The sequence below is a fragment of the Nelumbo nucifera genome, chromosome 8, assembly GCF_055504915.1.
Source record: "Nelumbo nucifera cultivar China Antique chromosome 8, China Antique-T2T, whole genome shotgun sequence".
Lineage (NCBI taxonomy): Eukaryota > Viridiplantae > Streptophyta > Magnoliopsida > Proteales > Nelumbonaceae > Nelumbo > Nelumbo nucifera.
This window is the reverse complement of record NC_142656.1, coordinates 33799723-33814706: the sequence shown is the minus strand read 5'-3', so window position 1 is coordinate 33814706 and position 14984 is coordinate 33799723. Positions and strand designations below refer to the sequence as shown.

The following is a 14984-nucleotide window of genomic DNA, read 5'->3' as shown; positions in this document are numbered from 1 at the left end:
TTTCAATATTTAAAGCATCTATTTCTCAAGTTATTCATGAATAAAAATCATTCGTGTTTTAAGTGTGAATCTTGTGAATTAGCAAAACATCATCGTGCTGTTTTTCCGTCCCAACCATATAAAAAATCAAAACCATTTACCATGATTCACAGTGATGTTTGGGGTTCTTCTAGAGTAACAACTCTTTCTGGAAAGCGTTGGTTCATTACTTTTATTGATGATCATACTAGGGTCACTTGGGTTTTCCTTTTAAAAGAGAAATCAAATGCTGAAACTGTGTTTAAAACTTTCTATAACATGGTTCAAACACAATTTTAGACTCAGATTAAAATTTTTCGAAGTGATAATGGAAAGGAATTTTTTAACAATGTGTTAGGGAATTTTTTTGTTGAGAAAGGAATTGTACACCAAAGTTCGTGTAATAATACACCTCAACAAAATGGGGTGGCTGAAAGGAAAAACAAACATCTCCTTGAAGTTACTAGAGCCCTAAGTTTTCAAACTAAGGTTCCTAAGTATCTTTGGGGAGAAGCCGTTTTAACAGCCACTTATTTGATTAACAGACTGCCTACATGAATTTTGGATTTTAAAACACCCATACAGGTTTTCATTGACTGTTTTCCAAACTCTCGGCTAGTGACAAACATTCCCTTAAAAATTTTTGGAAGTGTGGCCTTTGTTCATAACCATGATCCTAAACGTTCAAAACTTGATCCAAAAGCACATAAATGTATTTTTGTAGGCTATCCCACTAATCAGAGAGGTTACAAATTCTTTGATCCAATTTTGAAAAGGATGTTTGTGACTATGGATGTCACATTCTTTGAAGGAACCTCATACTACAGACACTCCCATCTTCAGGGGGAGAGCAACACTAGTGAAGATGGTCTTTTAGATGGTTTTGATTTAATGTTTGAATTTGTCCATAATGATGTTCCTCACAACCAGTCACCGAAAGAAAGTGAGGCAGAAAATACAAAATCAGTGGAAACAAATGAATTAAATATTGAAAATGAACAACTTTCGGTGATGCCATCTCAAAATAAAAAAGCTGAAACAACGGAGATGCATGCAAAACAGTATAAAGGCCTTGTATATTCAAGGGAACATCTAGCACTGAAAAGGAGAGGCACTGTTCCCAAGCATCAACAAGAATCTGATTTGAGGGTGGATCATGAAATTCATGATAATTCTCCAAAAATACCTGAAAATATTCCTCCAGGTAATTCTAATTCTTCCAGTCAGCTTGATCTTCCCATTGCTCTTAGGAAAGGTGTTAGGTCTTATACAAAACATCCTCTGTCAAATTTTGTATCTTACAAAAATATTTCACCTTCATATTGTGCCTTTATTTCACAAGTGTCTAGTGTATCCATTACTAATAGTATCCAGGAGGCTCTAAATGTTCCTGAGTGGAAAAAAGTTGTTTTTGAGGAGATGAGAGCTTTGGAAAAGAATGCTACTTGGGAGAAAGTGGATCTGCCGGATGGAAAGACAGTTGTTGGTTGTAAATGGGTGTTCACTCTGAAGTACAACTCAGATGGATCCTTGGAGAGATATAAGGCTCGCCTAGTAGCTAAAGGCTTTACTCAGACGTATGGAGTGGACTACTCTAAAACCTTTTCTCCAGTGGCGAAACTAAATACAGTTCGAGTACTCTTATTTGTTGCAGCTAACCTTGACTGGCCACTGAATTAGTTGGATGTGAAGAATGCCTTTTTGAATGGAGACTTGGAAGAAGAAGTATATATGGAGCCTCCACCTGGTTTCACTAAGAAGTTTGGAACTAAGGTATGCAAGCTAAAAAAGTCTCTATATGGACTTTAACAGTCTCCCAGAGCCTGGTTTGAAAGATTCACAAGGTTCGTTAAAAGTCAAGGATATAGTCAAGGACAATCTGATCATACTCTTTTCACAAAAAGATCCACCAAAGACAAGGTATCGGTTCTGATTGTCTATGTTGATGACATAATCTTGACTGGAGATGATATTGAAGAGATGAGCAGACTAAAGCAGAGCTTAGCTAAGGAATTCAAGATTAAAGACTTAGGCCAGCTATACTTTCTTGGAATGGAAGTGGCTAGATCAAAGAAGGGCATTGTGGTTTCGCAATGAAAATATATTCTAGACCTCTTGAAAGAAACTGGAATGAGTGGATGCAAACCTTCCGACACTCCGATAGAAGTTAAGGCTAAATCGGAGAAGTTAAAGATGGGGTTCCAGTAGATGCAGGTAGATACCAAAGTCTGGTAGGAAGATTGATTTACTTGTCACATACACGTCCTGACATTGCCTTCGCTGTGAGCATGGTGAGTCAATTTATGCGCTCCCCGTACAAAGAACATCTTGAAGCTGTGTATCGAATTCTTAAGTATCTAAAAGGCACACCAGGAAAATGACTCTTTTTCAAGAAAAATGAGAAGAGAGGGGTTGAAGTGTATACAGATGCAGATTGGGCAGGCTCAATCACTGATAGAAGTTCAACTTCGGGGTACTGCACATTTCTTTGGGGCAGTTTAGTTACTTGGAGAAGCAAGAAGCAAAGTGTAGTTGCTAGTAGTAGTGCTGAGGATGAATTCAGATCAATGGCTCAAGGAGTGTGTGAGGTTCTTTGGCTAAAGAGGGTGCTAGCAGATCTTAAGAGACCAGTGAGTTGAAGGGATGGGATATCTATCACATGGACGCCCAAGTATTGCGGAATGGATTGGGCGAATTTCAAAAATTTCTCCCATCTTTGCAGGGAATCGAATTCCCTATTTTTAGAAAAACATGTTTTTCAAGGATCAATCTTGAATCAAGAACCAAACCAGATCTGAACCAAAAGGAGTAGGAGGGAGGATGTACCTGATACGGAGAAACAATATCTCCCAATGGAGGTGTTCACGCCCAAGGAAGGATCCAAAATCTGCTCCCACTGAAGATGGCGCAATGCAAGATGGAGCAGAATCAGCAATGTTCTTCCAAAAGAACTTGACCCTTCGCAAGAATCAACTAGATGGCTTGTGAGTACAGCTCCAACCAATATTTTCCCAAAAGATTGGAATCAAGATCAGATCTTGATTTCTCCCAAGAACTAGAGATCGAACTAAAGGTAATGGCGGTGGCAGTAAGGAGGCGACAAGAGAGTATTCACAGGGTGCAGAATTCTCTCTTCTTGTGATTTTCAGCTCTGAAGAGAATTGAACATCAATCACTAACCGTTGCCGCCCCTTTCTCCTTTCATAATCTTAAAGGAATCAGCTCCTAATCCCATTAGGAGTTGCTAATCCAAATCATATTTGGATTAGAAGTCCCTTTAAGTGATAAGGGATAACCCTTATCTTATCTGCAGATTAGATCAGCCATCTCCTAATCTAATTAGGAGGCTTCCAGATCTAAATCTTATTTAGATCTTGGACTCTCTAAGTGGATAGGGTCTAGGCCCAATCCTATCAGCTGATCCATCTCAGAATTTGCCCCTTTTAATTGACTGATCAAATCAGCCTAGTTCGAAATGGGCTTAAGGCCCATTTAAGGTTATGTACTCACTTAGCCTTCCAAACTGCTGCCCAGTTGGGCTTCCTTGTATGGCGTGGGACCCAAACATTGATCTACACATCAGCCACATGGGTTCAGCCCAGCCTTTGTTACAAGGCCTGGTCAAATACACTGTTATGGACAGTGCACCCCCTGAAACCCATCTTATGGGCTCTATGGGCCCAACACTTACCCTAAGTGGTCCCTGGGCCAAGCCACCTTGTAACACCCAGGGACTGTGGGCAGATGCAAGATTAGCCCATCAGGTATTATCCTCAATGGTCTTACACTTAACCTCTCAGCCCATAATGATCAAACACTGCCCGACAAGGGAGCACCTCTCCCTCGACTGCAAGGAACAGTGTTGCACTCTCTACTTACATGGATCCTGGGAATTAAAACCTTTTGCAAATCATTTCGAAACCATAACATATATATATCTTTATATAAATATATTTTGCAAAACAAAATCTCAACAATTGAAATCGGCTGCCGGCAGTTTTGGTTTCCATCAGAGAGAGTGCATCCCCGATCATTACCTTTGTCCGACAAAGGGGTTGATCCTGTCACTATGATCACCCACTCAGATGAATTCTCGGACTGTCCCAACATACCCAAGTTTTGACCCCCGCTAAGGATCTCACTGATTGGTACATCAAAGACAGCCCAATCCGACATCTAGTGTAGTATCATAATCGAGTCTAGGGGTTAGGTGTAACTTTCCAGTTTTGCCCATCTATCTCCAAGGTCCAGGGCAATACTGGAAATCTGGTCCGGTTCAAAGGTTCTATTAATCCTACACTGCATGTGCTTCGGGTCTCACCCTGGTAGCTGAGACAAGCCACCCCAACAGTTGGCCGCACACCAGTGTCAGCCTTGGCAGGATAAATCTCCCCAGACTTACCCAATGGCTGTGAACATTCTAAACTAACACAAGTCTCATTAAGTGTCCAGTTTAAGGGTATTACACAGAAACACACCACAGGAACATGAATCAAATGTATACTTTATTCATTTACAATAAATTCATAATGTACATAATTCTGATTGAAGCTAAGGGCATACAACTGTCTAACATGAGTTTTCCTATGAAACTGTATTGTGATAACAAGGCAGCTATTAGCATTGCTCATAATCCAGTTCTACATGACAGGACTAAACATGCTGAGATTGACAGTCACTTTATAAAGGAGAAACTCGAAGAAGGATAAATTTGCACTCCATTTGTACTAACCACTTAACAAGTTGCAGATGTTTTGACTAAGGGCTTGTTGAGACAGCCATTTGAACTTCAAGTTAGCAAGTTGGGCATGATAGATATCTTTGCACCAACTTGAGGGGGAGTGTCGGCAAGATATGATTGGCGGCAAATTAGGAAAGATATGATTTGCTACAAATTTAGAAAGATTTGATTTGATTGATTACAGATTTGATTTGATTACAAATTTGAATAAATTTAGGAAAGATTGGATTTGAATAAAATTAGGAAAGTCATCCTAGGATTAAGGGAAAGATTTAATCAATCCCTAATTGAGAGAGATTCTAGGAGTAATTGAGAGAGATCCTAGGAGTTTGTCTCTCCTATCTTTTCTTCTTTAAGTTGTATGCTCAACATGTTTTATCAACACATTTTCAATACAGAAGTACTTCTTCTTCTCTCTCTCTTCATTTCTTCTTCTCTTCCACTTTATTTTTCCACATAAATTAAGGAGTGGGGCGGCTGTTTTAAGCACTCCAACCACTCTCTTCTTTCAAATCTTCTCCAACTAGTGCTCCTCTATCTCTCTTCTTCTCTTCTTTTTTTTTTCCTTCTTCTCTTTTATTTTCTGTTCCAAACCTAAAGAATCTCTGTAGTCTTGTACGACTACTTGGTTTCAGAGCCAAATTTAGGGCTTCTCATGTGAGTTTGATCCAACCGACCACATGAGAATTACCTAGGGTTGGAAGAATAGAGAAAGCTCCCTTCCGCTGATTCTTGGAGGTTATCTACAGCAGTAGTCCAAAGATGGGATCAGATCTTTGATAACTTGGAAGAATCCGATGAAGAGAAGAGGATCAAGATCAGTTCTTGATCAAGAATAGAGGTGGCGATCAAAGTTTCAGAAGAATTCTGGTTCAAGATCGGTTTCTTCTATTCAAGACTGAAGTTGATTATCAAGATCAAAGTTTCTTAGAATTTTCTGGTAATTTTTCAAGCCTTTCTTGAAATCAGCAGCAAGGATCTCTTGATATAAGAGGTACGGTTAAGAAAAGAAACCCTTCCTTTCTGCATTTCTTTTAGGGTTTAAGAGAAAACCCTTCCTTTGCTCTTTGGAAGATCTAGTAGTTTTTTTTTTTTTTTTTTTTTTTTTTTTTTTTTACAGGACTGATACAGTTTAGTCTCAATAGGCCGACCGTCACAAAATTAAGGTTTCTGAATTAGAACCCTCCTGTTACCTGCTACAGACCCAGTAGGCCGATTGGTACAGTGATTAGGAAGCATTCTAGTGGAGTTTAAAAGCCAAGGGGAGGGTGTTTTTGTGGCTGGTTCAGGCAACATGGCTGAAAACACCTTCCAGATTACAACTATAAAGGTTGATGGTTCAAACCACTTAGAGTGGGCCCAATCAGCCATGATGGCCATTGGGGGAAGAGGAAAGCTGAACTATTTGTTGGGAGATGTGAAGGAACCAACCAAGGAAGATCCCACTTATGTTAAGTGGATTCAGGAAAATTATTTGGTGATGACATGGCTGTGCAACTCTATGCAGCCACACATCAGCCGAAATTACTTATGGGCAAAAACAGCTAAAGAAATTTGGGATGTTGTGAAAGAAACCTATTCTCAGCCCCTTAATGTTGCTAGGGCTTATGAGCTGAAATGTGAGGTCAAAAATCTCAGATAAGGGGAGAAACAGGTCTCTGTTTATTTCTCAACCCTAAAATCCCTGTGGCATGAGATTGACCACCTTGAGACAATTGAATGGGAGAGTCAGAAAGATGAACAAACTTACAGAAATTAATTGAAACTAACAGAGTATTTGAGTTCTTGGCTGGTCTAAATTCTGAATATGATATTTTAAGACAACAACTATTGACAAGAGAAATTGTGACTCTCTCAAGCCTATTCCCTAGTGCACAGTGAAGAGACTAGGAGAAAGGTTAGCAGCAGCCTTTCAAATCTGCCCTAGCAGTAGTTAAACCCAAGCTAGGGGGAGATATGGAAAGGGATATGAAGAAAGAGGCTAAAAAGGACTTAGTTTGTGAACATTGCAAGAAACCTAAACACACCAAAGATACTTGTTGGAAGTTGCATCCACATCTAGTTCTAGCAAAACTCAGAAAGAAAAAAGGGTAATGCCAATATGGCTGTCAACACTGATAGCACAACCTCAACGGCTTCAATAGGTACTCCTCTTGATACCTTAGCTGTTGTCCGAGCTGCTTTGACACAATTAGAAAGTGAAGTTAGTAATTCAATATCATCTCCTTAGCCATTGTCAACTCCTTTAACCTCATCTTTTGCTCAATCAAGTAATCGGGCCTCAGCTTATCATGCTTTAGCTCCAGGTAGTACAAAACATTCTTGGATAATAGATTTAGGAGCATCTGACCATATGACTGGCTTGCCATCACTTTTCTCTACCTATCATTTATCTTCTGGTAAAGACAAAGTGTCCATTGCTGATGGATCCCTTGTTCTTATTTCTGGCAAAGGAGACATCAAGTTGTCTAATGCAATTTCCCTATCCTCCATCCTGCATGTTCCTAAGCTTAATACTAACTTGCTCTCAGTTAGTAGCATTACAAAAGGGCAGAATTGTTTAGTAACCTTTTTTCCCGGTCAATGTGTTTTTCAGGATCTGGAAACAAGGAGGGTGATTGGGACTAGTCGTGAGACAAATGGAATCTACCTACTTGGAGGAAGTTCTCATCAGGAAGATAGTGAAACTAAGAAATCCTTTGTTTCTCAGTCTGTTGATCAGGTGATGCTTTGGCATAATAGATTGGGCCATTTATCCTTTCAGGCTTTGAAAAGTTTGTTTCCTAGTATATTTGAATCTGTCCAGATGACTAGTTTGAAATGTGAAAGTTGTGAACTTGCAAAACACTGCAGGACTACCTATTCATTAAGTAATAACAGAAGCAACAATCCTTTTGACATTGTACATACTGATGTTTGGGGACCCTATCATACCACTGCCATGGGGGGGTACAGATATTTCCTATTATTTGTTGATGATTACACTCGATTTTCTTGGGTTTACCTTATGCGTTCTCGAGATGAGGTTTCGGCATTAACCTAGATCTTTCATCAAATGATTTTAACCCAATTTGGGGTCAAAATTAAAATTCTTAGATCAGATAATGCAAAAAATATTTTGCAAACCCATTAGCCTCCTACATGCTTGATCATGGGATTATCCATCAGAGTACTTGCTCACATACACCACAGCAGAATGGGGTTGCTGAAAGAAAGAATAGACACATATTGGAGGTAGCCAGAGGCATTATGTTTACCTCAAATGTGCCTATACGTTTCTAGGGGGATGCTGTTCTTACAACTGCTTATTTCATCAATCGGATTCCCTCACGGGTTCTTGACATGAAAACTCCATTTACCCTTTTATACCCTGATAAAGAATTGTTTACCATTCCCCTCAAAACCTTTGGGTGAACTTGTTTCGTTCAAATCCTTGGCCCTCATCATTCCAAATTTGATCCCAAGACCTCCAAATGTATTTTCCTTGGTTATGCCCAAATTCAAAAGGGATATTGCTGTTATGAACCGACTTCTGGAAAAAGATTTGTCTCAATGGATGCCACCTTCTTTGAGGATAAACTCTATTATCCAAGGGTTTCTCCTCAGGGGGAGAATAGTGAAGCCGGAAGTAGCTCATCGGAAGTTCCTTTTCCAATCCCATTAATTGAAGAAGGATATAATGGGGAACGATCTCAAAGGTGCAAGGATGTGAGAGTCTATCAGGGGTGATGGAGACAGGTTGATTTTGGACATCAGCAGTGCAGGCTAGTCCTAGTCCCCTCTGTAGATCCAGATCCAGGTACCATAGTAGCCCCAATTCCTTTTGCAGATCCAGATCCAGGTACCATAGTAGTCGTAGTTCCTTCTGCAGATCCAGATCCAGGTACCACAAATACTACAAATGAGAGACATCCAACCATGGAGCCTTCACCTTCATTTAGTGACCTTGATCTCCCTATAGCAGTCCGTAAAGGCAAACGCCGTTGCACCACAACTCACTGCATTTCTCAGTTCCTATCCTATGATCATTTGTCTCCTTCCTACAAGTCTTTTCTCGCATCCATTGTTGATATTCCCATTCCTAGAACAATACAGGAAGCATTGGAAGTACCTGAATGGAAAGATGGAATAAAAGTAGAAATAGATGCCCTCATCAGAAACAATACATGGGAGATAGTTGATCAACCTAAAGGAAAAAAACCGGTTGGATGTAGATGGGTATATACTGTGAAACATAATGCTGATGGTTCTGTTGAAAGGTATAAGGCCCGATTAGTTGCAAAAGGATTTATTCAGACATATGGTATTGAATACTCAGAAACTTTTGCACTAGTAGCAAAGATGACCACTATTAGAGTACTATTATCTCTTGCAGCTAGTTACTCTTGGCCATTGTATCAAATGGATGTTAAAAACGCTTTTCTCAATGGAGACTTGCAGGAAGAAGTTTACATGCAGTTGCCTCCAGGATTTTATGGTAAGGAAACAAGAAAGGTTTGTCGGTTGAACAAAGCTCTATATGGACTAAAACAGTCCCCAGAGCATGGTTTCACAGATTCAGATGAGCCCTTGATAGGTTCAAATATGTGCAGGCTCAGTTAAACCACACCTTGTTTATTAAGAGAGTGGGTTCCTCCGTAACCTTGCTTGCCATGTATGTGGACGATATTGTAGTAACCGGGTGTGATACTAGTGAAATTGAGTCTCTTAAGCAACTCTTTCATCAAGAGTTTGAGGTAAAAGATCTGGAGGAACTACGATACTTCTTGGGCATTGAGGTAGCTAGATCCAAGCATGGGATTTTTGTCTCTCAACGAAAGTATATTCTTGATCTGCTAGAAGAAACAAGAAAGTTGGGAGTTTAGCCTACGGACACGCCTATTGAACAGAACCACAGGATTAGTCAGAGGGTGGAGAGCCTATTGAAGATAAAGCTATGTTTCAATGGTTAGTTGGAAAGCTTCTCTATCTTTGCCTCACAAGACCCTGACATCAGTTATGCAGTCAATATAGTTAGTCAGTATATGCACACTCCTAGAACTACTCACCTCCTTGTGGTTGAAAGGATATTAACATATTTGAAGAGGTCCCCAGGTAGAGGCATTTTGTTCAAGAAAAATGACCACATGAAGATAGAAGTCTAAATAGATGCTGATTGGGTTAGGTGTGTTGATGATCGAAGATTTACCTCTAGATATTGTGCCTTTGTAGGAGGTAATCTGGTATCTTGGAAAAGTAAGAAACAAAGTGTTGTTTCTCGTTCAAGTGCTGAAGCTGAATATAGGTCCATGGCAAATGGTGTGACTGAGATTCTATGGTTGAGATCATTACTTGAGGAATTGGGTATTGTTTATGAGAAACCCCTAATGTTGTACTGTGATAATCAGGCTGCCATCAATATAGCCCATAATCTAGTACATCACGACAGAACTAAGCATATCGAAGTGGACCGGCATTTTATCAGAGAAAGGGTTACATTTCAAGAAGTATGCCTTCCCTACATCACCCCCAACATGCAGCTTGCAGACCTTCTCAACAAGGCTGTTTCAAGAAAGAAGTTTAGAAGAAGATCTATGCAAGTTGGGAATGACAAATATCTACTACCTAACTTGAGGGGGAGTGTAGAAAACGGTGGACCCCACATTAAGTGTATTCGTGTGACACCCTGAGATATACTTAGATTTAATTGATTAGGATCAGCTTTGCTAGTAGGATAAGTCTTATTCTATCTTATCTAGGATTAGTTTTATTTTAATCTTATCTTTTATTGCCATGTAAGCATTAAAGTTCTTTTACAATTAGGAAACTATGTATATAAATTAAGGAGTGGGGTGGCTGTTTTAAGCACTCCAACCACTCTTCTTTCAAAGCTTCTCCCACAAGTGCTCCTCTATCTCTCTTCTTCTCTCCTTTTTTTTTTTCCTTCTTCTCTTTTATTTTATGTTCAAAACCTAAAGAATCTCTGTAGTCTTGTACGACTACTGCAAATTTGGCTTGTGATCCCCAGCATGATTCCACGTTTACATCTCTTACAGACTGTGCCTATGTTATTCAGTCCTCTATCAAGGACGTCACATCCAGTCTTCCTTATTTGCACATTCGATAGTTTCATTTTATTTTGTTTCTTGTTTTGCATGGCTTTCAGATCTTTTTGTATATCTACGAGCCGAACACGTGCTTGAATAGCTTCTTTCGAGGGGTGAGGTTTTATGTCCCCCCCCCTCCTAGGCTTCTTTTCTTGGCATTAATAAAATGACGGTGGCTCCCCTCCACTGGGAGTAAATTTAGGGGTTTAAAAGAGTAGTGCCTTCCTGAGATTTGGTTTCTAATTGGGTATTGTTCAAGATGCCTTTCAGCCTTGATAGCTAAATGAATAGCCTCATTCAAATCCCAAACATCTTGGGCTGCAACTCTTTCTCGTATGAGTGGTTTGATGCCCTTAATAAATCAAGCAGCCTTCTATGATGGAGTTCCAGCCAACTCATTATGGATTAAAAGCTTGTAAAATTTAGATGCATAATCCTGAACTCCACAAGTACCTTGTACACAATACTGATATTGTTGGAACAAGTTTTGGTTATATTCATGTGTAAGGAATTGAGCCCAAAGTAGCTGCTTCATTCTCAGTCATGTCCTAATAGGTTGTTTTCCAACTTGAACTTTTTTCATCTGAACTTGATGCCACCAAGAGGCAACTCCTCCTTTAAGCTTATAAGAGACCTATTTCACCTTATTTTCTGCTGTCTACAAAATGAAAGAATTTCTTCACCACACATCCAATCAAGGAAATCCTCAATATGCCACTGTTCATTGATGGGTGGCATCTCAATCTTCATCAATCCTTGTCACCCTTATTTTTTTTCTAGGTGGATGTTTAGTATTAATTGGCATTTCCTATATCCTGATTTTCATCTTCCATATCATCAAAATCTTCATCTTCATACATTTATAAAAAAAAAAAAATCTTCATCTTTGTTACTACAATCAAGGCTGTTGCTAGGGCTTGGAAACATGGTTGTTCTTGGGGCTGCACCACCAGTTCTGGCTAAAAATGGTTCCCATTTTCAATTCCCCTTGTTGGTATAGTGGCACCCCTAGTATCTTCTTGCATTGGGGCTGTACTAGGCAACTGAAGATTGCTCCTAGTGATTGCTTCAGTCAACCTAATAGCAGCTTGTAAACCTACAAAGCGCACAACTTTTTGTTGCTGTAATCCTCTGAGATGGCTTATAGATTCTCTGATTCATCACTAGCAGCACTGTTGTGGGCCATGCTTAAGAGAAAACTCAAGCTTTGATGCCCCATAATGCAAGAAAAACAAGTAGATCTGTTCTAATTATTTTTACAACAAAAATCATCTAAATTGATTGAGAAATTTAAGCATGAAGTAACATAATATCCTTATTTTCTTCCTAGAGCAGCACAAATAATGTCCATATATAGTTGGTTCTTTTTAGGATGGTAACCAATACAATTCTGAAACACAAAAATACCCCTGCCCAAAATAATAAGAAAAACCTAAACATTACCCTATCTAAGAACTATAAGCCCCGTAAGACTCTTCCTAACAGAATCAACTAGAAATTATTAACTGATTGTGAAGCAACCTAAGAAATCATTAAAACAGAATTAAAGCTAGAAAATTAGCTAAATTCGGGCATGTAATTGCTTCATTTTCTTGTTCTTTTTAGATTGGTCATGCATTTCTTCATAACTAAGTGTGACAGCCTGTACATCAATTCTTACATTTTTTCTGCATGTTTTTGTTAGAAACCTTTCTCTGTTGTCAAATCAAACAAAGAGATTCAGTGGCAGAATTGCCAATTTATTCTTATTGCATTTGTCACATCTTTAGGTGCTCTTTGTATATTTGGAGAGATATTGAAGCAGGCTGGTTTAAATCCTGTCCTACGACCAAAGCCTCACCTATTTCTTTCTATGATGCGGGCTTTCGCTATTAAAGGAGACTATAGAATGGTCCAAAGTCTGCATACACGCATGTGGACAGATACTTCAGGAACAATCACTCCTGCAGTTCATGTAGAAGCTGACGAGCTTCTCATGGAAGCGGCAATAAATGATGGCCAGGTAATACTGTAGTATGTTTCAAAGTGTACTTGGTTTTACTGCAATTGGTCTTCCTTATTGCTGATTCAAGAAAGGGTCCATATCAACTTAGACCCACTTCCTCATGTTTTCCTGGCTATGTTAGGTCATCAGACTTACGAATCTGCCAATGTTTTGGACTTAAAATTACACAATCAGTTTGTTAGCTTTACAAGAACTTGTTGATATAGCATGATTGTCCAGCATTACGTTTCCTTGTTGGGCCTGTTTTATGTTTATTAATTGCTGTTTTACTACTGTTATTTGGCTCATTTATTTTAGTTTATAAATGTTTATTGATTGATGTTTTATGTTTATTAAAGAGAACTGAGGACTAATTAGTTCCCACAATTTGCAGTTCTCCATTATTTCTCTCTATTTTTCTCTTATCTATACATTTCTGTTCTTTCTTCTTTCATTGAATCATTATGACGGAACTTAATCTAGATTTATTGCTATAGTCAAGACAACTTGGTATTAGAGCACCCTCTGGTTCTACTAACTCTTCGGGCAATCCAACTACTGCATTTGCACATTCAGGTATATGTTCTACTGCTAATCGTCTTCCCTGAGGCCAAATCCTGAAACACACATGAAGACAGAAAGAAAGTAACTGAACAGTTTAAGGAGTGAGTAATACTACTAATGGAAAGCAAATTTATAGGTAATTTAGGAACATGCAACACATTAGAAAGGGTAAGTCCAAGTGGCAGAGATATGGTTCCTTGACTGGCTATGGTGGAGAAAGAACCATCAGCTAGTCTCACCTTATCTCTCCCAGAGAGAAGGTTATATGCCTGAAATAAATTTGACTTACTAGTCATGTGGTTTGAGGTTCCGGAGTCAATTACCCATGGGGAATCAGAAGTATGAGATGACACATGGAAAGTAGTGGTAGTGTTACCTGATGTACACATGAAAGAGGTAGGAGGAGGACCAGAATCCATATGACGAAGAGTCCTACCATACAACTCCAAATGGTAACGAAAGGAGTTGATAATCTCTTCCTTAGGGTCAGAACTGGGATGCCTTTCCTGAGTTACCATGGGACTAGTCTCTTGAGATGCCGTATTAGCTGAGTTATACTTTTTTTGATTCTGCTGAATTGGTTTCTTACCCTGATCAGTTGTTGACTTCTTACCCAAATCCTATGCCCATTTAGGTTTTCCATGGAGATCCCAACATGTATCTCTGGTGTGTCTTGTCTTCTGGCAGTGAGTGCACCAAAGTTTACTTTTGTCATCTATTCTCTTCTGAGAATCACCTTTCTTAAAAGAACCTCCGACATTAGTATCTGTACTTCCCCGGATAGCTAGGGCAACTGGCTCCCCCTCTATACAATTCATCACACTTCTTCTATTATCTTCTGATTGGACTAAGGCATAAACCTCTTGAACTGATGGCAAGTCTTTACTTCCCAAGATCTGCACCCTAATGGACTCATATGAAGGATTCAGCCCCAAGAGAAAAGCAAATACCCGTTGTTGAGAGACAAGTGACTTGTATGCCTTTGCATCTTCATCACACTTCCAATTCACATTCTGATAGTGTCAAGTTCTTTCCAGATCGATGCCAGATCTGAATAGTACACCGAGAGACTCCTCTTCCCTTGCTTGCAAGTAGAGGATTCAGCTTGTAGTTGGTATATCTTGGCATAGTGTCTCTACTCTGAATAGGTGGACTTTGCTTGTTTCCATATTTCACAAGCAGTTTCAGCCCACATAAATGTCTTTATTACCTGTGGCAGCATGGAAACCAAGAGCCATGACATCACCGTACTATTATCTTGATTCCACCTATCATATTCAGCACTTCCGTTCTTCGGTTCCTTCACTTTCCCATTGATGTATTTTATTTTCCCCTTAGCAGTGATGTAGAGTTTTATTCCCCTAGACCATTCAAGGTAGTTTAGACCGTCAAAGGGAATAACAGCCATGGGGAAACTCATAACTATTCCCCCACTCGCTCCATTTTGACTTCCTGAAACCCCTGAAGTAGCAGAGCTCTTAGACGACATGGTCAAAACAGAATTTTAGTCTAAACTCTCAACTTAGGATCCCTCCTTTTATCAGAAAAAAATTGCTCCACACACAAGTGACCAGTCCACACACACTTCGGT

General features: G+C 39.4%; 1 protein-coding gene across 1 annotated transcript in view; it reads left to right on the top strand.

Annotated features, from left to right (window-relative positions):
• LOC104603181 (pentatricopeptide (PPR) repeat-containing protein / CBS domain-containing protein) overlaps positions 1-14984 on the top strand; it is a 110610-nt gene that overhangs the window by 62653 nt on the left and 32973 nt on the right. Inside the window, exon 8 of the mRNA XM_010267152.3 lies at positions 12615-12847. Within this exon, the coding sequence (XP_010265454.1) occupies positions 12615-12847 (233 nt within the window). The remainder of the gene's footprint in view (positions 1-12614; positions 12848-14984) is intronic.